The sequence below is a fragment of the Sphaerodactylus townsendi genome, linkage group LG15, assembly GCF_021028975.2.
Source record: "Sphaerodactylus townsendi isolate TG3544 linkage group LG15, MPM_Stown_v2.3, whole genome shotgun sequence".
NCBI classification, from domain to species: Eukaryota; Metazoa; Chordata; class Lepidosauria; order Squamata; family Sphaerodactylidae; genus Sphaerodactylus; species Sphaerodactylus townsendi.
The window spans coordinates 10,432,306-10,459,125 of record NC_059439.1 but is presented as its reverse complement, the minus strand read 5'-3'; the positions used below and the strand labels follow the sequence as shown (position 1 = coordinate 10,459,125).

At 47.4% G+C, this 26,820-nt stretch overlaps 1 protein-coding gene across 1 annotated transcript; it reads right to left on the bottom strand.

Moving 5' to 3' along the window:
* Positions 1-2,478: 2,478 nt before the first annotated feature.
* On the bottom strand, positions 2,479-26,526 carry FTSJ3 (FtsJ RNA 2'-O-methyltransferase 3). The gene is made up of 22 exons (XM_048517830.1): positions 26,171-26,526; positions 24,786-24,891; positions 22,432-22,478; positions 21,402-21,481; positions 21,205-21,304; positions 20,357-20,551; positions 19,470-19,585; positions 18,060-18,164; positions 17,807-17,907; positions 16,817-16,897; positions 15,623-15,778; positions 12,688-12,823; positions 12,384-12,580; positions 11,771-11,885; positions 11,292-11,373; positions 9,151-9,313; positions 7,263-7,345; positions 7,060-7,162; positions 4,853-5,036; positions 3,551-3,645; positions 2,763-2,983; positions 2,479-2,636 (listed from the first exon to the last, which is right to left on the bottom strand). The coding sequence occupies exons 1-21, from the start codon at positions 26,235-26,237 to the stop codon at positions 2,788-2,790; spliced, it is 2,508 nt and encodes an 835-aa protein (XP_048373787.1). The 5' UTR covers positions 26,238-26,526; the 3' UTR covers positions 2,479-2,636; positions 2,763-2,787.
* Between the last annotated feature and the right edge of the window lie 294 nt (positions 26,527-26,820).

Genomic DNA, 26,820 nt, shown 5'->3' with positions numbered 1-26,820 from the left:
TAAAAAAACAATAAAGATGCCTTTGAGCATGTATAGAGTCTGTCCACTACTGCTTTACAAGTGGACCAAGTTGCTGGACATCAAGGGCTAAAAGTCTCCTTCCTTAAAAAATTTATTTATTTATTTATTTATCAGTCTTATATACCGCCCAACCCCCGAAGGGCGAGTCCTGAGCAATCAACAGAGAGGAATGCGCTGAGGCAGCCCTCTGGCTTCCTTCCACCCACAGAATAATCAGGGCAAAGGACATAGGGACATAGCCAGTGGTGGGATTCTAAAATTCCAACCACCAGTTTGCCCCCAGCCCCTCCCCACTGCAAGCCCATACCCCTGCTGCACCCCTGCCACCCACTTACCTGGCTGCTGTGCTGCGCCGGGAGCCCCCCTTTTCAACATTGGGTGGGGGGGAGGCGAGGGAAAGTGGTGGCTGCTGGGAACTGGCAGAGGCGTGTGGGAAGGGGAGGACAGATCTAGATTCAGCACGCTCAGATGTAAAGGCACATTTTTTAAACAAAAGACATGACAAAGGCTTGATTCAATGTTAGCAACAACTTGTTGGAGTTAAAGGAATGGGGTTTTCTTTATGCAGTGGATGTTGGGGGAGTACAGCTGCAAAGCACATCTGGCTCTTGACTCATGCAGAGATAGGGACTAGAACCAGCAGCCTGTTTGAACTGAAACATGAGATAACGTGTTGAACTACAGTGTGAGATACTGTGTTATTGTTTTGAACCGTTTTGCATTCATCTTGGATGTTTTGAAAGCAAAAGGATCAAATGCGGCATTACTACTGAACTGCTTGAAAGGAACAAATAATTAAAAGAGTACACAGCAACCTTTTGGGTTTTCAACTGAATGAGACCATAGTGTAAGTGTAACCCAGCCTAGTGTTGGCCTTTTTTCGCATGGAATTTATTGTACTGTTACAGTGTACTGTGTGCCCCCCCCCCTTTTTTTGATTTACAAGAAAACTGAACCAGAACTGAATCTAAGTATATCCCAATGGAGGAAACAATCCCAGCCCTTTTTGCCTCTGCTCATAAAACTTGGGCTAAACCAGTGAAATGTATTGGCAAGTAGGTTCCAGATTGGCAAAAGGATGCATTTCTTCAGCCAAAGCCTAATTACAAGATTCACTGGCCCAGAATGAATCCTTAAGATGCCACTTAACCACTCTCCTCTCTTGTGCTGGCACTGCCAATGTGATATCCTCTTATCTTCCTATCCTCTCCCTTTGAGAATATAAGCCCAAAGGCAAAGCCTGGGTTCTCCTTTCTTTCCAGCAGAACATATAGTTATCTTATACACCCTATGAAACTAATAAAAGAGATTAACATAGTCCAGGAATGTGCCTGTGGGTGCCAGGGTGCCTGTCAACCCCTTTTCTGGTAATGATCAAGTGTTTTGGGGAAGTGGACGGGGCCAGGTAGGGCTCTTGCCCTACCTGGTTGGCTGTGCATATTTTTTTAAACATTACTTTGGCAACAGTTGCCACCACAGCACAAGGATCTGCACTGTGTGACTGAAGTTATGCTGTGGCAAGCATATTGCGGTTGGCTCCACCTCCTGCAGCAGCCATTTTGTTGGTACCCCCACCATGCCTAGCAAAAGCCCAAATGTGCCCACAGGCTCAAAAAGGTTGGGGACCCCTGATCTATTCTTTGTTTTTCTTGCCAGCGGAGACACAAATGGCTTACAACATCATTGGACCGTCCTCCATTTTATCGCAATAATCGCCCTGTGAGGTAGGCTAGCTTGAGCAACTGGTCAGATTGGGGCCTGGGATACCTAGTTTCCATGGCAGAAAGGGAGCTTGAACCTGAGTACCCCAGGCCGCGATGCAATACTCTCACCACTAAACCAAGCTGGCTGTCAATGGAACTTCCACAGACGGAGGCAGAATACCTTACAACAAACACGTCAGAGAGAAACATTAGGGAAAAGCAGTCACGTTCATGCTCTGGTTTGTGAACACACTACCGTGCACTTTGCTGTTACTAGAAACAGAACTTAGAGATGCGATCCAAAAAGATAATTCTTGTGTTTACGTTAAGTCCAGTTACCTGATTCTCTGAGACATGTGTGTGCAAAGCCCTAAGAAATTTGTATTCAGGTAGCCCAAACTTGGCAGGGCAAGAACTTAATTCTTCAACCTTACGCTGCAAATTTGTCATTTGTTTATTTTATCTTGCTTTGGCAAGTCACTGACACGAGACAGTAACGATCCTTTCTCAGACTACATGAAATCCTTTCCCACCCCCACCTCCACTGGACCCCAAGATTTTAGCAGGCATTATCCCATATATTAAACTTGATTCACTCAAGAACAATGTTGGCATTTGGGACATAAAAGACTTACACATCTCTATGAGATCTTCCCTCTTGCAGTTCCAGACTACCATATAGCCTGCCCAGTCCCATTCTGAACTCTCAAGGACACAGACCTCATATAAAAGGATACAGAGAGCCAGACATAGCTTGTGTGGGAAAAAATGATTTAATGACAAAGAACACCACTCCTGAAGGGAAGGCATCGAAGATGAGGTCAAATTGTCCCATGTCTACACACCTCATTTCACTTGAACTGATCCACGAACCACCACATCTGTGGACTGCTGGTCTTGGTACAACTGCAACTAAAGAACAAGGCAGGGAAGAGTTCTTTTACTGATGCTTGGGAAGTTCACGATATCCCACCAGAACATCCCAGAATGCTCTTTCGACATTTCAAAGCCCCTGAGACCTTTGAGAGAGGCACTCACAATGTTGCGGTACTACAACAATCCTTCACTTCTGTCGCCGGCGCTTTGGCTTCTGTTCTTTCCGCTTCTGGGCTCTTGTGTCCTTCTTGAGACGGCTGTCCACCACCTTGAATTGACCTTTCACACCTGCAGGGCGCCGCACCTTCCGGCCTGCGCCCTTTTTGGCCACAACATAGGTTACCTTCCGTTTTTCCTTGGCTAGTCCTGCCTTCTTGTAGATGCTGTAGGCAGAGGGAAAGGGGGGGGGGAATAAACAGGCATGAGTGGAACCCCTCAGAAATGATACCCATTTTTCACTTCCAGGGAAGTCGTAGGAGCCTTGGACCTAGTGGGGTCCAATAATCCCTGCTCATATATTCACCAACAGGACTGACTCATTGGCACATGTCAGGAAACTGCTGAATGTGGACTGGGAACAGTTAGTGGCTTTTACCACAAAATGGCTGCCTTGGGGCCAATATCACAGCATTCTGGAAGGTTCTAAACAAGGTGTCTCTCTATGATGGAGGCAGTGGTTTCCAAGTGGCTGCTTGCCGCATACACAAAGGTGATGCCTCCTCGAACACCTGAGCACAACTGGCTCAAGACTGGCATCATTCCGCTCAATAATATTTTCCACCGGGTGCGGAATGGCCCAGCTACACCTCTGATGCCAGGTTCATTTATCCTGACTGCAACTTGCTCAGAATTTGCTGTGCAGAAAGGGCCTGATGTGGTACACGTTTCACCTCTCAGGATGCCCATCTGAGTTGGCACAGAAAGCCCCAGATTGAAGGTGAAAGACCCACCTGCGCAGCTGGGCAGCCTTTTCCCGCTCTGAGATGTCCACCGTGTTCACCACAGACTCCGCTTTCTTCTTCATCTGCTCCAGTTTCTTCAACATCTGCAGACAAGAGACAGAGCATTTAGCACAGCCAAAGATGCCCCAGGAGAGACCAGTGTGTGCATACGCACGTGCATAGATCTATCCAGGTCCTTTTCCTTATTTAAAAAAATTAAGTTTTTAATAAGCCAGAAGAATAAAATACAAAGGAGGACAAAAAAAATTACAATGCAAATCCTTTTCAAAATAATATCAAAACTGATGAGCTTTCTAAAAAGTAGACGACCGTCACAAGAAAAGAGCTGAACATGCCAAAAACGAACCAAGGAACAGCTCTGAAGTCTCATTCCCCAATCATATCCTTCCCCTGCCTCAGTATCAGCTTCAAACTCTGTCATATCACCTGTCACACACACAACACTTTCTAATCTAGACAGAGCTCATTTATCAAAAAAGGAGGATAATCTTACAAGTAATGATTACACTAACACGTAAACACACGCACACACAAAGCCATAACCATACTAACATCTTATTGGGGAGTAGCTGTTGAATATGCCCACTGTAAACAGGTAACAGGGAGGGTTATCTGCACAAGACGTGTACATCAGTGGCACAGGACAGAAGAGTGGCAACCCATGTTGCCAGCGTGGTGTAGTGGTTAAGAGCACGTGCACTCTAATCTGGGGAACCGGGTTTGATTCCCTGCTCTGCCACTAGAGCTTTGGAGGCTTATCTGGTGAACTAGATTAGCTTGTGTACTCCAACACATGCCAGCTGGGTGACTTTGGACTACTCACAGTTCTTTGGAGCTCTCTCAGCCCCACCTACCTCTCAGGGTGTTTGTTGTGAGGGGGAAAGGGAAAGGAGTTTATAAGCCCCTTTGAGTCTCCTTATAGGAGAGAAAGAGGGATATAAATCCAAACTCCTCTTCTTCTTCATGTCCTTTTCCCTTATGAGGATGGTTCTTGAAAATCAGCCTATACAAGAAATGGGAGCTTCCCCACATTCCTGCAGTCCCTTCCAACTACCAGAAAAAACACTGCGGGGGGGGGGGGGGGTGTTATGGGACTTGCACAGAGAACTAGCCTACAAGTCAGGGGGTGCTGGAGTGTGAGGAGGCCAAGAGGGGGTGAAATATTTCCTTTTCCACAAGAGCTGCTCCACTGACCTTTCTGAGGTCAGAAGCAGTGGGAGAAACAGAGAGGGATGCAGGAAAAATGCCATCAGCTCTCCATGCATGGATGGATGCGGGCAAGCCACTTACCCGGCGCTTCTTGCGAGCCTTGGCTTCTGCCACTTTCTTGATGGGCCGAGCATTGATCTCCCGCCAGCGCTGACGGGCCTCTTCCACGGCCTGCCGGTCCACGGGCAGCGTTTTGCGCCGGTGCTGTTGCTCGTTCTGGACAAACCATTCGGGCAGCTCACCCACCTCCTCGTTAAACGTGTACCTGGAGAAGGGGCCGGGGGAGAAAAGTCCTCAGCAGGTGGATCAGGACAGCCTCTCTCTCTCAAGCTTCTGGTGCAGAAGTACCAACCCCCTCCACCCCTCAAAGAAAGAAAGAAAGAAAAAAAAAAGAAAGAAAGAAAGAAAGAAAGAAAGAAAGAAAGAAAGAAAGAAAGAAAGAAAGAAAGAAAGAAAGAAAGAAAGAAAGAAAGAAAGAAAGAAAGAAAGAAAGAAAGAAAGGGAGGGAGGGAGGGAGGGAGGGAGGGAGGGAGGAAGAGGAAGGAAGGAAGGAAGGAAGGAAGGAAGGAAGGAAGGAAGGAAGGAAGGAAGGAAGGAAGGAAGGAAGGAAGGAAGGAAGGAAGGAAGGAAGGAAGGAAGGAAGGAAGGAAGGAAGGAAGGAAGGAAGGAAGGAAGGAAGGAAGGAAGGAAGGAAGGAAGGAAGGAAGGAAGGAAGGAAGGAAGGAAGGAAGGCAGGCTGAGTTTTAGCACCCCTAATGTGAAGCTGGCAAGCCCAGAGAAGTGACTCATGCAGAAGAACAAGAGTTTGTATCTATACTCTGCTTTTCTCAACTGTAAGCAGCGGATTACTATTCCTCTCCCCACAACAGACACCTAGTAAGGAAGGTGGAGCTGAGAGAGGCTGATGTGATGGAGACAACTTCCAAGAGAGGTGCTTGACTGAGGCCTATTCAAAGGCTCAAAGGGATGAAGTGAGAACGCCTTCAGCACTTTAGCCTGACTCCAAAAGGGAACCTGTGTATTACAGATGGGTTAATCTAGATCACTCCTTTCACAACCTTTTTTTCTTTTCAAGTCTGTGTCCCTAAAAGCGTTTCAAGGGAGTCGGTTTCTTGTGTGACTCTCGGGTGTCCTATCCCTGTTGAATCTGAGAACCACTTAAGGGTGGCCAACCTATGGCACTCCAGATGTTCATGGACTACAATTCCCATTAGCCCCTGCCAGCATGGCCAATTGTTCTCATCCATTTTAGTGAGTATGGAACTCAACTCAAAGGGTTTCAGCTTCTTTTCCTTCCTGTTCTAGGAGTTATAACAATGACGACTGTGATGACCAGCAGGGCTATTCGGACTGGAGAGGCTCAGCTCACTTTGTCCGGGAGCCCTTGCAAAAATTTGCAAAGCCCTGCCTGAACAAAGAAGGCGTGACCTAACCCGGCCTGGTTGACGGTAGCCCCACTGAAGGGGAAGATTCTTTGAAAGGTGGATTCTGCTGTCAGCGCTGCCGTTTGCACTACTTCTGTGCGCCCTCAGCCTCAAGTGCCTCGGCTGAACTTTGTAGCTTTATGTTTCACATTAATCATAGAATCATAGAGCTGGAAGAGACCACAAGGGCCATCTAGTCCAACCCCCTGCAATGCAGGAACACACAATCAAAGCACTAACATATGTTCATCCAGCCTGTTTAAAAACCTCCAAAGAAGACACCGCCACCACTCTCCTAGGCAGTGAATTCCACTGTCGAACAGCCCTGACAGTCAGAAAGTTCTTTCTAATGTTTAGGTGGAATCTCTTTTCCTGCACCTTGAATCCATTACTCGTGGTCCTAGTCTTTAGAGCAGCAGAAAACAAGCTTGCTCACTCTTCGACATGGCATTCCCCTTAACCTTTGCTTCTCCAGACTAAACATTCCCAGCTCTCTAAGCCTCTCTTTGTAGGGCATAGATTCCAGACCTTTCACCAGTTTGGTTGCCCTCCTCTGGACACGTTCCATCTTGTCAATATCCTTTTTGAATTGCAGTGCTCAGAACTGAACACAGTAGTCTAGGTGAGGTCTGACCAATGCAGAGTAGAGCGGTACAATTGTTTCCCTCGATCTAGATGCTATACTCTTATTGATGCATCCCAGAATTCCATTGGCTTTCTTAAGGGTGACGTCAGTGGCCCCAATGTTTCTAAAACAGACCCTTCCCAAATCACCACTGTCCCCAGAAACACAAAGCAATTTCTTTTCAGTCCTCTCCCTTCATGCAGGATCTTTCTGATCTGCCCCCACCCTTTGCAAGTTACCTGTTGAAAGAGCCATCGACCAAATCTCTCGTGGCTTTGCGGGAGGCAGCAATGATGGCTCCTAGCGCCAGTCCTTCAGGGTCCAGAACCCGAGCTCGTTTCACTGGGGAAAGACGCACAAGTTTCAGTTGGCTTCCAGGCCATTGCCTAGCTCTAGGTAATGGGGGGAAAACAACAACCCAGTTTCTTTCCTTCTGGCTCACCTGGAACTTCTATGGGGACCACCTCAATATCTCCTGTCTCGGCCAAGGGACGCTTCACTCTGACATGTGCAGCTGGCTGCAGGCTGAACAGAAAAGCAGAAGGGAATTATGGGACCAGCGGTACACCCTCTATGGTTCGCAGAGCTCAACAGCTGCAAAACAGTTATCCCTTCCACGTCACGACTTTTTCCTCCACGGTTTTGACATATGGGCATAAGAAATGAAAAGCGAAATTTGGGAGAGTTTTTGGGGAAGCGGCAGATGACACGGGAAGGCCAGCAGACAACACAGAAAAGGTTTTGAAAGTCAGAAATACTTAAAATATATGTACAGTATTGTATACTGTCAACATATTTTATCTTTGAATCCCATAAATACACACCATTTCTTTTTAAAAGCTAAAATAATAGAAAAAGAAAAAAATTCAGACTTATTCTCTGGTACGGCCAAAAAACTTTAGTGGATTTCTAGATCACAGGGGTCACCATACCCCTAATGCCAGGAATGTGGAAGGGATAACTGTATAAAGACAGCATGTAGAACTGTGTACACAGGGCAAATGAGAGCAAATTACATTAAAGCCAGTGCAGTGTAGTGGTTAAGAGCAGGTGCACTCTAATCTGGAGAACCAGGTTTGATTCCCTGCTCTGCCACTTGAGCTGTGGAGGCTTATCTGCTGAACTAATTAGCTTGTGCACTCCAACACATGCCAGCTAGGTGACCTTGGGCTAGTCACAGTTCTTTGGAGCTCTCTCAGCCCCACCTACCTCACAGGGTGTCTGTTGTGAGGGGGGAAGTGAAAGGAGATTGTCAGCTTCTTTGAGTCTCCTTACAGGAGAGAAAGGGGGATATAAATCCAACTCTTCTTCTTCTTCTAAACATGACTTGGGAGGGAGAACCAGAAGAAAGATCAAACTAATCTATAGGCTGGCTACTGACCTACATCAATGTCCAAGAAGGGTCCACTTTTTAACATATATCTGTCCAGACCAAGTATTTTTCTCATATGCTACATCTGCAAAGTTGCAGGTTAGATTTTTGTACTAACAATCAGCTCAAGATTTGGGGAACGATTCAAGGGTACAACAAGAGAGGGTGAAGGGAAGATGGCTGGGAAAAGGTCTATTAAAGAAGCAGAGGGCAAGAAGCAAATTCGCCAGTGGACACATACTGAAGAAAACGGGGCTTCTCACTGAGACATGCCATATCCAGCCTATTTTTTTCACCAGTGAAGTCTCCTTTTGGACTGATCAGAAAAGGCTGGGGACTCACTTCCAGACGGAGGACAAACTGCTTGAACTTTGGAGGGAGTTTAAAGATGACAGAGAGCATCCACTGCCCACTTTCAAAATCCCAAAAGCCCTCAAGAGGTTCAAACCAGGTTGGGAGATCCCAGTCTACCATCCCAATCCCACAATGCAAATTCAAGACCTATGTTGAACTTCAAAGCTGTCTCTCAGCTGTGGTAGGTATGGACCTTTTCATAACTTTCCCTTTGTGTGCTTCTGAGCCACAGTGGGGCAGAAGAGCTTCCCGGTGCACCACCACTGAAGCAGTTATGTGTGTAATGGCTAGGGTGTCAGATCTGAGAGGCCCAGGATCGAATCCCTGCTCTGCCCTGGAAGCTTGCTGAGTGACCCTGGTGCAGTCACTCACTCCCAGCATAATTTACCTCACACTGTTCTTGTGAGGATAAAATGGAGGAGCAGGAAAAGAATGGTATTATGAACCACTTCACATCCCAGTCCAAAAGTCACATTTACTAGGCTAAGAAAGAACTACTGTTTACAAATACATTCCCAGTCATCAGCACCACAGTCAACCCACCCACCCTTACCTTAGCAGGTAAAACATGCTAATACAACCTCTTGTGATAGAATTACTTCACCTTTCCTCATCGCTGTCACTGTCATCGCTCAGGTCTGAGTCAGAGTCCTTTGCTTCAGATGGGGCTTTGGTTCCGTCGGAATCCCGGCCTTCTTCGAGGGTCACCTCTGGTGTGGCCTCCTGCTTGGACACCTGTTTCTGCTTCTTTTCCACTTTTCGGGAAACTAGGTAAGAGAAGGCCACAGGTGAAACAAGGAACCTCCTTTCCCTCAAAGCACCTGAACTCACAAGTGACGGCTTTTGTTACAGGCTCAAGCCCAGTTCAGCAGCGGCCTCAGCCCAGTTGGGTCCGGCTTTAAACTGCAGGTTCCGCTTCTAAAGCTCACAGCACTGAACTGCGTGCTGCATATTTCAAGGCTGAATCCGGCCAGGCTGCCAGTAAAAAAAGAAGAGGGGTGAGAGGGTTTTTCTTTTTTCTTAATGCGGTGGGCTGAACAGCCCTGAAAAATGCCACAGAATTCAGCATTTTGCGGGATCTGATTTTTCAGCTCCCTTTAACGCCACTTTTTCTTGCCCCCCTTTACTCCAAATACTGACAAAGTATTTTGGCTTTTATTTCCTGGTTCGGTCTGAATGCCCAGCCCTGGTGGCAACACGAGACCCACTCAGTTACAAGCACGTGACAGAAAAGTCACATGACAGTCACATGTCAGGAAGAGATGGAGTCAGGGTTATCACTTCATTATGCAGTGGAAGGGATGGCTGAGCCAGGCCTGTGGGTGGGGAGAAGTGTGGAAGAATAGCACTCAAGAGATGTCAGAAGGCTTGTTGCCCCTTTGTTCTCTGTGCATGCACAGGAGCAGCAGGTCCTTCCAAAAAGCGGCTCAGGACAACAGCGGTCCACCACCTGTAACTCACTCGAGCGTTCCAACCCATAGTATATTGTTTTGTGTATTTCCTGGCTTCCTTTGGTTCCCGAGATTCTTATGACTACTTGAAGAAGGTTCCTTATCCTAAGTTTCAGCCAGCCCAGAATAACCTGCGGTGTTTTTACTTACTGGAGGAGATCTGTGGCACGACAGCGCCAGTATGCACCTCCAGTACTGAAGTTTTGCCCTATAAATCCCTCCAAATTTGGGATTGGAGGCATTTCCCTAGGAAGAGAGGCACACGCTCTCTTCAAGCAATCAGGAATCAGGCAATGAGCAGCTTTTTTGGGAAGTTCTCAGAGGGTCAGGGTGGTGTACTGGTTAGAGTGTGGGACCAGGATCTGAGAGGCCCAGGCTTGAATCCCTCACTCTGTCATGGAAGCTCGCTGGGTGACCTTGGACTACTCACAGCCTTTCAGTCTAACATGGCTCACAGTTGCGTTCTAAGGATAACCTGAAGTAGAGAGATGTAAATGACTTTGAAGAAGAAGAGTTGGATTTATATCCCCCCTTTCTCTCCTGTAAGGAGACTCAAAGGGGCTTAAAAACTTTTCCTTCCCACCTCACAACAAACACCCTGTGTGGCTGAGAGCTCAGAAGAACTATGACTAGCCCAAGGTCACCCAGCTGGCATGTGTTGGGAGTGCACAAGCTAATCTAGTTCACCAGATAAGCCTTCATAGCTCAAGTGGCAAAGCGGGGAATCAAAACTGGTTCTCCAGATTAGAGTGCACCTGCTCTTAACCACTACATCAAGCTGGCTCTCTTTGAGTTCCCAATGGGATGAAAGGCTGGGTAAAAGTGAAGTAAATACAATAAGAATATTGTATAATCACTGTGGTTATACGCCAGTTCTGGCTCCCTTCTGTTGCTCTTTTTCATTAGCCCACTGCCTTTTTAAACCTTTCTACACTTTCAGGGGCGTAGCTGTGTAAAATGGCATCCAGGGCTCAACCTGGACCCCACAGGCCAATGCTCAACTGCACCCCTGCCCCAAACTCTACAGCACCCCTGCCCCAAATTCTACAGGGGTCGGGGCACAGTAGTGAGGGGAGCAGGCCTGCAATGCACCCCCCCCCTGCAACCCAGTGAATGGCACCTCTTGTTACACCACTGTACACTTTTTGTATGTATGTTGCAGTGTTGAAAATATTGCTAGCCACCTTGAATAATCAAGACAGTCACAAGTGAACTGTTTCTTTCCCTCCATATATTGTCTGTCCATTCATCACCAGGCCCAACAATCCCTGTTGTCCAGGGCCTAAGGGTTTACCCGCTGTAGGTGCCGCCTGGCTCTGGGCCTGCCCAATCTCCAAATCCTCATCGCCATCATCCTCGATCCCAGCAAAAGCTTCCTGCGTTAGCAGGGGAAGAAAACACACAAGGCAAAGGTAAGGTCAACATGCAGGTAGAACCATCACGTTCCCTGCAGTCCACCTTCAATTTTCTCCAGGGCAGGGGTAGGGAACCTGCGGCTCTCCAGATGTTCAGGAACTACAATTCCCATCAGCCCCGGCCAGCATGGCCAATTGGCCATGCTGGCCGGAATGCCATGGGAACTGTAGATATCTCAGGAGAGCCGCAGGTTCCCTACCCCTGCTCCAGGGGAACTGATCTCTGTAGTCTGGAGATGAACAGTAATCCTGGGGGATCCACAGGTTCCACCTGGAGGCTGATTGCTACTTGATCACAGTGTAATCCCAGCTGAGAACCTGACTAAATTCTCATTTGAGAAGGGGAAAAGGCACCCACCTTCCCAAACCACAGGTTGGCCTGATGCTTCTCACGTTCCTCCTTGTCTTCCAGAGGCACCAACAGAGGATTCCCAGCCTCTGCATCCTCCTCCTCCTCTTCCTCCTCAGCCACCCTACAAGACATCATCAAAACTCCAGTGAAACACAAAGCACCCTCCCCCACCAGGCAACATCTGGATCCCTCCACATCCATAGGAGAAGGCAGAGAAATCCTCTTGCTACAGAAGCTCTTGGTTCTAGATTATCTTGATGCAAGAATACCTTCGGACAGGTGTTAAATGGATGCCAGTGCACATGCACCCCAAGATATTCTAGCACCAAGATATTCTAGAACCAAGACTGCCGGCCTCCTGCTGGCTCAATCCTCTTCCCAAGCTGACTCGGGCAAAACACCTAGGCGAATCTGTGCTCTGCTCAGTATCACAGTGCGAGATGCAAAAATCACACTGGACCACATCCCCCCTGTATTTGTGATTTTTTTTTAAATGGAAGGCTGTTGTGCACAGTATTGCTGTGGTTTTCTCCCACCCTTGTGCAAAGGGTTTACTTTCCTCCCATTGCATCATCACAAGTGATAGAACCTCTGGTGGGTGTTCCCTCCTCTCACACACCTCACAGGGGCGTGAGCTGGCATCAGTCGGTTTGCCCGTTCCTCGACCTCAGCCAGTTCCTCTTCATCCAACTCGCTGGCTAAAGAGATGTTGTCGGATTCTTCCCCCTCCGAGAGGGACAGGTCGTCTGTGCCCAGCATATCCGCCACGAAGGTGTCTGCTGCTGCCATATCACCCTGGACCACCTCATGGAGCAGCTAGAATCAACACAGGAGGTGTGCTCTTTCTAGGAATTATAATGACAGCCATCCCCATCCCCATCCCCAATCTGAACATTCATTTGCCGCTGCTCCCCCATCCTCACCTGACTTTTTCCAATGGCCCGTAGGGAGAACATTGACGTATCACCATCATCCGCAACAGACACACCCGGAAGGTCCATCTTGAGCTCGACGCGCTCTTGCTGCCGTCGTCGCTCACGCAGAATTTTGCGTTTCTTCCTGGGGGAGGAAGCAGGCTTACATGCATACAGTGCTCTGAAGGATAGCTAGCAAAGTAGGAAAGCACGTGAGGGGAAAACGGAAGCGATGCAAAGCGGAGAACAAGCCGTGGACGTTGGAGGATCATGGGGGGTAACGTATCCTCTCCAAAAGAAAAATAGAAGATGCATAATGGGTTTTTTTAAAGACACCAGGTGCTCTGGTTTCCTCCTGAGTTTTGTACAGCTTCAGCAATACCAAGCATGGCTGTGGAGCAGCTGGACACAGGTATACTTCTTCGCTGCACCACGCTCCCGCAGTGCAATGATATTTGGCAGGAAAGGACGCAAGGGGAAAAAATTGCCCCTCACATGGTCCTACCCTTTATATGGCAGCCCCTGCTACTACAATCTGTTGAAGCGGTGGTTTCTGGATCAAAGTGCGTTACAGCTCTCTCACAGGTGATTTGCAAGGCTGGGGTGGGGAGAGATGGGGAAAACTTTAGAGGAAGCTCAGCAGCAAATTTGGGATTGCTTTTGCCCAATATGTAAAATGGCCAAGGAATTCAAGCCTGCTGCCAAGCAATGCCATATACTCAGAAATACTACCTTATTGTATATGCCAGTGGTGGCAAACCTATGGCACGGGTGTCAGAGGTGGCACTCAGAGCCCTCTCTGTGAGCACGCACAAACAGAATCCCCCCTGCAACACACATCTAGGCTGGCCTGGGCCGCTGAGCTCGATTATTAGCATTAAACCTAAGACCTAATTTTGGGGAAGCAGTGTAGGTAACCCTGTTAAGCACTGTTAAACCCCTCTGATTTTCATGCGAAGAACTAAAGCGCAATCCTTTACCTGGGAGTAAACTCAGTTGCTGGCGATGGGGCTTGCTTCTGAGTAAACCCTCCTAGGGTCGTGATTCACCCTAGTTGATTCACCAACGTTGGAAGCGTTGCACGGTTGCTTCAAAGCAAAGCCACTGACTACCACCAAGCTTACTCCCGAGTAATGCACACCTCGGAGCCAACTGTATTTTCTAAACTTAAACCCCAGTATTCATGTTAAATTGCTGGCATTTTGCGATAAATAAATGGGTTTTGGGTTGCAATTTGGGCACTCGGTCTCAAAGAGGTTCGCCATCACTGGTATATGCTATTGAAGTGTTTCCCAAATGGTGGGTGGTGACCTGGCACCGGGTCACGAAAGCAAAATGCTGGGTCACCTAATGTCTGGTGCTGGAGCCGACCACCCCACCCCAGCCCCGTACTTGCTTGGAGGGCACCTGGAGCCGGATCAGCCACCTGGAGCTGGACCAGCCAGGATGATACAGCAGCTTTGGGCCTCCTCCCTGGCCAGCCGACCACCCAGAAAGGGGCTGGGGACAGAGCCGCAGCTCATGGCAGACGCTGGTACAGCGAGGGAGGTGTGGGCGGAAGCAGCACTCCGGGGAGCCTCCCTGTTGTGGCCACATGCAGATGAGGCCCAGCATAGGGCTGAGCTTGCCCCTGCCGAGCCAGCACGGGCAGACGCGTGGCGGGGTGACATTCAAATTTGTTTTATTTTACTAATAAATAGGCCATAATTTTTTAGTGGGTCACGGAGGAGAGGTATTAAAATAACCGGGTCATGGTAAGAAAAGTTTGGGAAACCCTGTGCTATTTTGTAAGCCACCTTGAATATGCAGGTATGAAAACTTTTTAATAAGTTAATAAATGCATACTAGATGTGAAAAGCCGAATATCAGCTAGTTCACTGTTTGTTTATTTGGCCGGTACGCTGCCCTTTCCTGACAAGTCTGACTCAGGGTGACTTCCAACAATAACACCACATGATTTAAATATAAAAATCACAGTACAAAGATAAAATGAGAAACTAAAAGACGTCAAACAAAACAAGGGGCCCAATCATATGGGAAAGGGTGGCTCTAAGATTCTTGAGCATTGAGGACGAAGCTGTGTGCACAATTCTCTTGCAAGTGGACCCTGAGAAGTACAGGAAGCTTAGAAATGGGTCCTCCTTTCCAAAAGCCAGAAAACCACTGTGTTGAAAAAAAAGTTACGAACAACATGCATGGAAGTAGTTCTTCATTCTGGATGCAGGCTCCAACAATGGACAATTATGTATTTTGTTTTTTTGGAGGGAAGGGTCAAAATTCCAGGTTTTCAGCCAACCTGTCAACATCACTACATATTCTGGACATTCCACCCCAAAGCAACATACAAAAACATTTTTAAATGGGATTCTTCTTTAATTTTTTTATGAGATTTGTATCCTATTCTTTCCCCTCAGGGCTTCTTCTTTAGTTACCCAAGCAAATAGCATTGAAAAAGAAGAAGAGGAGCTTGGATTTATACCCCACTTTTCTCAACCATAAGGAGACTCAAGGGGGCTTACAAACTCCTTCCCTTCCTCTCCCCACAACAGACACCTTGTGAGGTAGGTGGGGCTTATGTGGAGGAGTCGGGAATCAAACCAATTCTCCAGGTCAGAGTCCACCTCTCTTAACCACTTCACCACACTGACTCTCATGCTGTGAAACCCGTATTGGTTTTCAGATTTTTCTCTCAAATCAAGAGTTCTTCAAAAGGGCTAGAAGGGTTTCTCCACAACCTCTGGAAGAACGAGCTCACTTGTGAATGTTCTGTGCCCAAAGATACAAAACCTAACAACATGGGTAAAGTACACCTCACAAACTTCCCTGAATGTCCAAGTGTAAAACTCAACTTTAACTGCTACTTCACACCAGCCCTTTGTCACAAAGCAAAAACAGGCGGTCTGCAAACCCCCCCCCCCTCCCCGCCACCTCCTCCCAAACTCACCGCTTGAGCTCGGCCATCTCCTGGGCCTTGAGATCAGCCAACTGCAGCTCCAGTGCCTGCTCCTCTGCCTTTTCTTCTTGCTCCTCAACTGCACCCTGCGGCTCTGGAGCGGCTTGACCAGACTGTATCTCGTCCTCCTCTTCACCGGAGCTCAAGCTGGCAATCGGGAAAAGAATTCTTGGAAAATCCAGGCTCAGCTTTTCAGCTTTTCTCTCCCTCCCTGCCAGGGGCTCTGGGCTCAGCTGCAGAAAATGGGCTTTCCAAGCAGAACAAATTCCCAGCTCAAGGAACTGGGGGCAGCAACAGCTGGGAAAAATCCACACATAAGACCTTGCAAAGATACTACCAAGTCAAGAGAACGGAGCTGATGCAGTGGAGCCATTGGTGTCAGACTATGACTGTGGAGATGTAGATTCAAATCTCCACACTGGCATGCAGTTTGCCAAAGTCAGGCACTCTCTTTCGGTTTATCCTACTTTACAATGTTGTCGTAGGGACAAGAAGAAGAGAAGCAGAGTTTTGGATTTATACCCCACCTTTCTCTCTTGTAAGGAGACTCGAGGTGGCTTACAAGCTTCTTTCCCTTCCTCTCCCCACAACAGGCACTTTGTGAGGTAGGTGGGACTGAGAGAGTTCTGAATGAACTGTGACTAGTCCAAGGTTACTCAGCAGGAATGTAGTCGTGCAGAAACACATCTGGTTCACCAGATAAGCCTCTGCCACTCATGTGAAGGAGTGAGGAATCAAACCCAGTTCTCCAGATTAGAATCCACCTGCTTTTAACTACTATACCATGCTGGCTCTCAAAGATGTTGGGGAGACTATATTCATTGTCCGGAGCTTGCTGGATGAAGAGCAGGATAAAAGGAATACTGGGCTAGATGCTTCATTTGATTCAGCCAAAAACAGCTTTAGATGTGAATGTTTTATCTTGGATACTTATACCTTGCTTTTCTCCCCTATGGGGGCTCAAAGCAGTTTATACTGTTCCCCACTCCTCCATTTCACCGTCACAACAACCCTGTAAGGTAGATCAGGCTGAAAACAAGTGACTGACCCACAGCCATTCTTCCACCTTGCAAACCAGGCTGAGGATTCAAAGCCAGCTCTCCTGGGTCTTGATCTGACATTCTAACCAGCATGTCGGTCACGCCTTAAGAAAACACTTAAGGTATACAGCCTTGCCTCTCTTACCTGATGTTCATTTCCTTGGCTTGCTCTTTCAACTTCTTGGCAAGGAATCGCCTGAGCTTTGCCCTCCAGTTTAGTAGAGCCCTGAGAAGGAAAGAGGACAATAAGATTCTGACCATCTCCCCTCTCCCCATCCAAGCAGACTTCTGGTAACAAAGGCTTGGAAGGGGCACTGAGCCCCACCATCAGAGGGCACCGACCACAAGGCTGCTACCAGCTTCTCATGTCAGCTTCTCATGCTGGGGCTGAAAATGAAAAATAAGAGTTTGGATTTATACCCCACCTTTCTTAACCGTAAGGAGTCTCAAAGCAGCTTACAATCACCTTGCCTTCTCCACGCCCCCCACAACAAGCCCCTTATTAGACGGATGGGGCTGAGAGAGTCACCCAGCAGGCTTCAAGTGGAGAAGAGGAGAAACTAGATTAGGTTAGGTTCACCAGGTTAGAGTTTGCTGCTCATGTGGAGGATAACCTCTTTTGGGCCATCCCTGCCCTGGCAAAGCCAAAATGAACAATGAAAAGATATAGCAGCAAAGCTGTACTAAGAGAACCTATGGAAGGCTGTTCAAGTTACACCATCTATACAGGCCACAACTGTACGTGGGAGAAATTTTCTTTTTAAAGCATGAAATGTGGTTGCAGGCAGGGCTGGCGCACACGGTGCTCATTTAAAACCATGTTAGAAAACGTCAGACCAAGAAAATATATTGCTAAAAAAGGCCAGAAACTCTGAGGACAGAAGCGCCTGCTTTTGCTGGTGGAAAGTCCTGGATGCATCCTCTGACGTCTCCTGTCAAAAGGATCTCAATAGCCCACCCAGAAACAATGTTTGGCAAACAACTGTACAGACTGAGCAGACTGTACTCTGGGTTTGCGACATTTAGCTAGTTAGAACTGGGAGAAAAAGTGATGAGCTAGGTAGACTGTTGACACAATTCAGCACGGCAGCGATGTTTCTGCACACACAACGAAAGGCTCAAATTTGTCCCATACCGCAGTTCCTTGCGACCTAAAACACGAATGTCCTGGCAACAGTGGCAGATTTCCTCGGTAGTTGCGCTGTGGTGTCGTAGCTCTTTGTTGTCAATTACGATCTAGGCAAGGAGAGCACAGAAAATGGTCTAGCCCCTCTGTCCATCCACGTGTGCTCGCTTACATCCAAGTTATCCCACACTTAACGCTGCCAGCGTATTGGGAAGCCACAGCTTCCAGCGTTAAAACCCGTATCATGGAGCCCCATCCTCACCTCACTGGCCTTGGACAAAAAGTCCACTGGGTTGGCAGCCTTCAGAAAGTCTGTCAGTGTGTAGCGGTTATAGAGAATTGTTGCCCCATCTTCGTACCCCTCAGCCTGTTGGAAGGGAAGAGAGAGACACGGGGAGGAAGAAATTATGTGTAAAATTGAGTCATGTCCTTCTAGTCTACCCCAAATGCCCTCAAATACTTAACATTTCAGATTTCAAAAGCTTTATTTCTACTGATCTCAAAACCACACACACACACAAAATCACCCAATTTTCATGCTATCACTGTAAGAAAAAAATGGAACTCCTTACAGTTTGCAGGCAAACCCCCCCAGAAAATACAAAAGGAAGCTGACAGAAATCACAAGCTTAATTTTTATATTTATGTGAATATTATTAATTCTTATTGTCCTGCTTTTCTTCCTGATTGGAGACCTAATTCTCACAACAACTAACTTGTGAGAATGGGTTGGGTGGAAAGATCGTGATGGGCCCAAGGCTACCTGGAGAATGTCCAGTCAAGGGATTCAAACCCAGTTGTCCCAGGTCCTTGTGCAGCACTGTAACCATTACAACACACAAGCCCTCCAGCTGCACCCCCACCCCACTTTGCCGCTTCTTATTACTTGCAAGTAGCCAGTTCAGGGGTCCCCAACAAGATGCCCACCAAGTGTTTTTATGAACTGGATGGGGCCAGGTAAGGCTTCTGCCTAGTAAAGCTTCTGATTGGCTGTGCAGATTTTTTAGGAGGAGGAGATGTTTAGATTTGTACCTTGCTTTTCTTAAATGTAAGGAGTCTCAAAGGGGCTTACAAATTCCTCCTCTTCCTCTACCAACAGCAGACACCTTGGAAGGTAAGTGGGGCTAAGAGAGTTCTGAGAGAACCAGGACTAGCCCAAGGTCACCCATCAGGCTTCATGTGGAAGAGTGGGGAAACAAACCCGGTTATTCAGATTACAGTCTGCCACTACCTCATACTGGCTCTCAAGTCCTTCTTATTTTGTGTCTGGCTCTGCCTCCTACAGCATCCATTTTGTGGCAGCCATTTTGTTGCTGCTCCCACCGTGCTTTATCAGAATTCCAAATTTGTCCACAGAATAAAAAAAAATTGAGGATCCCTGAGCTACTCAGAAGCTGCTGCAAAGGACCCAGTAATTAGAGGACTGATTTTTAAGAAAGCTGTGTGCTTCTCTCCTCCAAGGAACTCAGAAAAGCATACATGACTCGCCATTGTGGTAGTTTAGGGTGAGAGAGCAATTGGCCCCAAAATCACCCAGTGGATTTCATGGCCAAGTGGGGATTTTAATTCTCTCTGCCACAATTTTATCCTAATAAGTCACCCTTTGAAGCAGATTAATTAGTGAGAGAGTTAAAGAGACTATTGCCCTAGCAAAATGTCCTTCCTTACTAACCTTGGCCTTCTTCTGCAACACCAGTTCACTCACAGACTTGGCCTGGACTTCTACTTCCTTGAAGGCAAACTTGGGGTCAAAGAATTTGCTGTCAATTTTTTCTGGGGCTAAATAGCCTAAAGAGGATGAAGAGAAAAAGGCTGTTACTGGCAAGATTGACTGAAGAACACAAGAAACTGAGATCATTCAGGACTAGTGCTAATGACTGACTAACAGAATTTTAAAAAATACAATATATTCTCCAGTACTTCCTGTTACAACTTATGAAACCTTAAGATGCCGTCTTTTTAGTGGGAAAGAAGTTTGAGAGCATCAGAGGCTGCATTAACAAAGCTAAAAAGCCTGACCAGGGCCCAGATGGGATGTTGTGGTAAACTGGTAAAGAAAAGATAAAGAAATTAAAAAATCAGGAACATTCCTAAGGCAATACCTTACCATTTTAATAATTGAAAGCCTCTGTAAGGGGGATTTTTTTTAGCATTTTCCATCTTAAATCGTACAATTTGAAACATTCTTAATTTTGTAATCCGCCTCGAGTCTCAGCAAGAAAGGTGGACTACAAAAGAATGAATAAATAACATTACCAGGCCATAGAACGGCACCGAGTTGATCTGAAAGGAATTTCTGAGTCAGATTTTAGGCCCCCGTTCTTCCACTGCACTATTTCCATGAGTTCGAGGGGAACCAGTAACAGATTTTAAGCCTCAGTTCTTCCACTATGCTGTACCTGAGTTCGAGGAGAGTCCATAACAAAGTTTAATCCCTCAGCTCCTCCACAGTGCTGCTACCCTGAATTCGGGAGGAACCAGTAATAGACAGCCTCTGCCGCCTCCTCCTCCACTGGGTCTTTTCACGCAAACTACCCTTGTGTTTTTCCTTAGACTCACCTTGGCAGACAACAAAGATTTCGGCTGACTCATTGCGCGAGGCCTGCGGCTTTGTGGCTTGCACCTTGTGGAACAGCTGCTGGAAGATCCACAGGAGGGGCTGGTAGTCCCGGGAGCGGAAAACCTTGGTGATGAAGCAGCCGCCCTTGGAAAGGAAGTCGCAGGCCAGTTTGAGGGCTGACAAGGTAAGGTTGGCTGCAGAGGAGAGCAGGAGGGGAAGTGAGTGGGCACCCAGGGGAAGTCAACCAGGACTGCTGGCCTGGAGTTCCTTGCAAATCACTTCTACACACACAAACACACACACAGGTCCCTTCCGCACATGCAGAATAATGCATTTACAATCCACTTTCAATGCACTTTGCAGCTGTGCGGAATAGCAAAATCCACTTGCAAACAGCTGTGAAAGTGAATTGAAAGTGAATTATTCTGCATGTGCGGCCACAGAACCAATTTAGCACTGTCTATCTTTGAGGCACCTCTTTGCAGGGTGTTTTGAACTCCCCAGAGAGTCAGCATTGTGTAGTGGTGCACTCTGATCTGGTGAACTGGGTTTGATTCCCTGCTCCTACACATGAGGTTGCTGGGTGACCTTGGGCAAGGCACAGTTCTCCCAGGACTCTCTCAGCCCCACTGACCTCACAAGATGTCTGCTGTGGGGAGAGGAAGAGAACGAATTTGTAAGTTACTTCAAGACTCCTTACAGGAGAGAAAAGTGGGGTATAAATCCAAACTTTTTTTCTCATCTTCCTCTCCAGTTCACATAAACTGCCCACTGTAAGCTAGAGACCCCACCTCTTCCGCACCACACCTCTGCCTGGCACTGCTGGGATGGACTGCGGGTCCCATACCTTGCGAAAAGGCATCGTGCACCCAGCTGGCTCCCACATTGGGAGCCCCGTCGTTCAGCACAACATCCACCTTCCACGTCTTCAGCTCTTGGCGGAGGGCCTGGGACGAGAAAAAGAGATGCCCTTTGAGCGTGGCTCACCACTTTCCCCCACCCAACAGAGCACCAGCACTTGAGGCCAGGGAAAAGATCAGTTACCTGGCGACACTTTTCCGTGGTGATGTCTTCCTGCAGTGTGATCACCTTGGGGATGGGCTTGATAGGAACCAGGTCAACTCCTGAAGATTGGGGGGAGGAAATGTGAAAAGACAGGAGAATGAGTGAAATGTGGCGGATGGGGTAAAGACAGACTCAAGAACAGCTCTCATTTTGCAATGCAGCTTACCGAACCAAACTGCCTCACACCAAGCTAATCCAACAATCCACTATAAAGTAGCACAGTGTCATCTACTCTGACCTGAGGTCTGATCCAGCCCTCCTACCCAAGGCTCTCTTCACAAAGAGAACTTTCCACTCTATCATGGAAGCTTGTAGGGTGACCTTGGGCCAGTCACAAACTCTCCGCTGAACCTACCTCGCAGGATTGGGGTGAGGATAAAATGAAGAAGAGGACAACAATCTAAGTGCCCTTGCGTTTCCATAAAGTGGAAAGGTAGGTAGGGCAAAAATGAAGCGAGTAAATACATAAATAGGCAGCCCTGAGCCAGCCATTCTCTCCTTTCTCTCAGCCTTCCCTCCTGTTGCCATACCGGGATAATACTTGCCAAAAAGCTAACGGATGTGAAACTCTTTTTCACAATCAATCACCACTTCCACCACATCCTATCTCTCTTCTTGCACCTTTGCTTCGGCACTATACTTTGGTATGCCAAGTTCAAGTAGGGGGATTCCTGGAGACTGGAGGGAGAGCCTGTGGATAGAGCTCAGCAGGGTACAATGCCAGAGAATCTACCCTCTACAGTAGGCATTTTTGGCTAGGGCAGGGGTGGCCAACCTATGGTGCTCCAGATGTTCATGGACTACAATTCCCATCAGCCCCTGGGTCATGCTGGCAGGGGCTGATGGGAATTGTAGTCCATGAATGTCTGGAGAACCATAGGCTGGCCACCCCTAGGCAATTGATCTCTGCCTTCTGGAGGTCAGTCATGATTCCAGACCTGTTGTTCTAAGCATACTGTTGCCAAAACACCCAGCCCTCCTCCTCTACAGCATCACCAAAATTACTCACCAATGATCAGACTGGAAATGGGCATGAATTTTGAAGCTACCTGGAGCCTATGGGAAGAACAACCAGAATCAGCACCAGAGTCAAACAACTACAGCTAAGGAATGTGATCGAAACTCCTTAGCGTAGGCAAGAATGGCATCTTTCATCATGCATGACAAAGAATTTTGCGTAGCTCAAAACCTGGCAAATTGCAGTCCTGAACTTTCCAAAGTGATATGATAAGATTTATTTGTGGGCTTTACCTTGTCTTCCTTTCAGGATGCACAGCCCTACCACAACCTCACAACAAACCTAGGAGGTAAGCCACTGTGGTGTAGTGATTAAGAACTGGAGACTCTAATCTGGAGAATCTTTCCCCACTCCTACATTTCTGCTGGGTGGCCCTGGGCTAGTCACCAGTTCCTTGGATCTCTCTCAGCCCCACCTGCCTCACCAGGTGCCTGTTGTGGGGAGAGGAAGGGAAAGGAGTTTGCAAACCGCCTTGCGTCTCCTTACAGGAGAGAAAGGTGGGGTGTAAATCCAAACTCCTATTCTACTGCACTCTGATCTGGAGGAACCGGGTTTGATTCCCAGCTCTGCCGCTTGAGCTGTGGAGGCTTATCTGGGGAATTCAGGTTAGCCTGTGCACTCCCACACACGCCAGCTGGGTGACCTTGGGCTAGTCACAGCTTCTCGGAGCTCTCTCAGCCCCACCGACCTCACAGGGTGTTTGTTGTGAGGGAGCAAGGGCAAGGAGATTGTAAACCCCTTTGAGTCTCCTACAGGAGAGAAAGGGGGGATATAAATCCAAACTCCTCCTTTTCCTCCTCTTCTTCTAAGTTAGGCTGAGAAAGTGATTAATCCAAGGCTCCTCAGTCACTTTTGCAGCAGTGGTGAAATTTGAACCCAGGTCTCCCCCTACGATTCTAACCACTCAGCGTTTTGAAATGGTAAATAATGTAGCATAGTTGCCTGAAGGGTTGTTTAGAAAGAATGCTGTGGCTCCTTAAAGACAACCTGCAAAATTTCATGAGCGAGGATCCATTCCGTCAGCTCCTTGTAATGTGAATCCCTTTCCCACCGGAATGAAGAAGCACACCTTTGGTAATGCCCTGAATTTTTAACAAGTTTCATGAATTCTAATAGGCTTTTATGAATTCTAAACAGGTTTTACTGTTTTAGCTTATAATTGTCTTAGGAGATTTTTATGTTTTATGTTGTAACCTACCCTCAGACTTTTGAGTAAAGAGAAGGATAGAAATTTATATAAATAAGTAAATAGGAAGAACGTTCCAAAGTCTGGGGGCCACCACCAAGAAGGCTCTCTCCAGGGTCCCTACCAGATGTACTGATGGGATGGAGACAGCCTTACCTTTATAATCTATGGGGTAATTTTATTACTAAACATCCCTAGCTGTTTCTGAACTTTTTTTGTTTATCCTCTGTTTCCCTTTATTCTTTTTGTCCATTGCAAAGACTGTTCAATTTGACCACTGAACGTGGCAGGAAGACACTGCTGGCAGAAGGGTATGGAAGAATGTATCACAATAGACCATGTGCAGGGGAATGAACCCTTGACACTTTCTATTGCAGAGGCTTCCAACCTGGGGGATGTGCTGGAGTATTTTTTTGGGGTGTGTGTGTGAAAAAAGAATTACGTAATGGGTTTGTTAACATGGGGATACAATTTTAGGGAAATAGGTTGCCAAGGGAAATAGAGAAATAGTTTGTTAGCACTCCAAGCCCCCCACCCCCACTGTGAACAGCACATACTCCCATTTTTACTACTCCAAGAGTCCCATCCGGGAAAGGGGGAATCCACCCATGGATTTGCCCTCCCCAGGGCACTTATTCCAGTGAAGGGGTGATCCTGCCTGCATGACTGCCAGCTCTTTTCCCGCTGGGATAATGTGCTTAACAAAGTGCCAGCGTCTCTATGCCGGCACACCCGTGCCTTTGCGGTGTCATACCAGTGGCGGGGACTTCAGGAATATGCCGCCCTTTGAGGCAGAATAAGCCTATTGAGCCCTATAGAGGATTCTTGGCAGCAGAGAGGCTGTTTCACTTTTCCAGCCTCCCCATGCCACCAGGAAGCCTTTCTAGGGGTGGTGGCTGGGCGTGGCTGCAGCCCCACGACCAGGCACTTGGATGGGGCTACCCACCTGAAACAGAACTGCAGTGCCCCTTTAAAATAAAACAGGAATCCAGCAGCACTTTAAAGACTAACAACTTTCATTCCATCACGAGCTTTCATGAGTGATCAGTTTTCTTCTGGCACTGGCTATCTGTTTTATTTTTCTGCAATAGACCGATGGGCTACTCCTCTGGAAGCACCCCAGAAAGCATGCCCTGTTCTCCCCACACTTCTCACTGACCATCCTCCAGGCGCAGCGCACAGATCCAATAGAGCTCGTGCTTTTTGGAGGAACTGGAATTTGCGGTTCAACTGGATGAGCTTGAACGATGACCGGGATCGGAACCCTAAAAGAGAGGCACAGACACAAGAAAGGGAGGTAAGTCAGCACCAGGCTTAAATGGAATCACTGGACCCAGAGCTAAGAAGGGCCCAGAAAGGGGTTATCTTAACCCAGACATTCCCAAATGGTATGCAAAGGAGCATCTTCATAATATTCTTCTCTTATTTTCACTGTAATCTGATTTAAAAAAAACTTTGCTACCCCAAGAACACAATTTAGCAAGACAGAAGTATGTTTTCAAGGAACACCACATACAGTCAGATTCAGATTGTCTTACATTTCTTCCAGACAGACAGTTAGTATTTCCTTGGCTTCCACTTTCCCCATAAATTTGAAATATAGTTGCTTTTGACTATAATTATTGGCTCTCCTAACTCCTGTGACAGAAATCTGCAGAAGATAGGCAAAATGGGAAAGAGAGAAACTTCTATCTCCCTGGTAGCAACCAGCCTTTGGGATGCCCTTCACCTTGAGGTGCACCTTACAGTTCTTTAGCTGCTAGGTCAGTGGTTCTCAACCTGGAGGTCACGATCCCTTTGGGGTTCGAACAACCCATTCACAGGGATCGCCTAAGACTCTCTGCATCAGTGTTCTCCATCTGTAGAATGGATAAATGTTAGGGTTGGGGGGGTCATCACAACATGAAGGCTTTAGGAAGGTTGAGAACCGCTGTTCTAGGCCAAAAGATGTCTTTTTACCCAGGCGTTTTAACTTTTTAAAGCTGTTATTATAGTTTGCTTCTAGCTTGTCAACATTTTAGGTTGCTGACCATTGTTTCAATGTGCCTGGGCTTAGCCAGTGTGGTGTAGTAGTTAAGACCAATGGACTCTTATCTGATGAACCAGATTTGTTTCCCTGCTCCTCCACATGAAACCTGCTAGGTGACGAGACAGTCACAGTTCTTTCAGAACTCTCTCACACGGTGTCTGGGAAGAGAAGGTGGGAAGATGTTTATAAGCTGCTTTGAGACTCTTTACGATTGAGAAAAATAGAATATAAATCCAGCTCTTCTTCTTTTAGAACTTGTTCCATTAGTGATAATGCTTATGTTAACATTTTGTAAGCTTACTCAAGCAGATCTCTGGAGAAAGGGTATACACCTTTTCCAAAGGAACAGACAGAAAGTAGCCATTTCCACAGCATTAGTGCTATACTTTCCGTCCTCAGAGCTGGAGAAGAGAAAGGGACTAGAAGGACAACATCTCGGCATGAAAAAGTACTTCCGAGGCTGCACAGAGTAACCCACCCACCTATCCAGATAATTAAATCACGAATTTTCTCACCGGTCTCCTTGGCCAGGTGATAGAACTTGTCCCTCCGGCTTTTCCCCACTTTGCCCTTCTTTCCCATCTTCGGTAGGAATCAGCAGCAGTGGCTCAACCGAAGCAGAAAATGACGCAAAGCACCAGCCACACACGTGCGCAAAGGTCCAGATGTTCCTCACGGCGACCGGTCGCGTTTCCCTTTCCTGGTTCTACGCCGTACGTACGCCCCCTTCCTGCTGCCATCTTGAAAGTGGCAAAGACCAAACTTACCCCTTTACAATTTACGCTCCGAAATCGGACAGTAGCTGTGCCTTTTCTCTTGGTTCAGGCTTTCGCTATGAGTCAGCGCAATTCTTTTGTAATACCCCTGCACTGAAATACAAAGACCCTACCAAGATGGCGGCCTCGGGCTGTCGACTCTCTACCGGACTTCCGTCTTGGGGGAAAGCCCCCCCCCCGAGGAAGGCGGGACGAAGAGGGCCAAAGACACACGATTGGAGCATTAACTTTCGGTTGCTATTATGCGGATCAGGAAATGTGTCTAGGCGTAAGGCGAGTGGCGGAAGCGATCAAGATTCCCAAATAGAAACAAGTGGTTCGCTTGTTGCGGGGAAACGTGAGGGCGTTTTAGGCAAACTGGAACGCCAAATATTGGCTCTCAGTTTTCC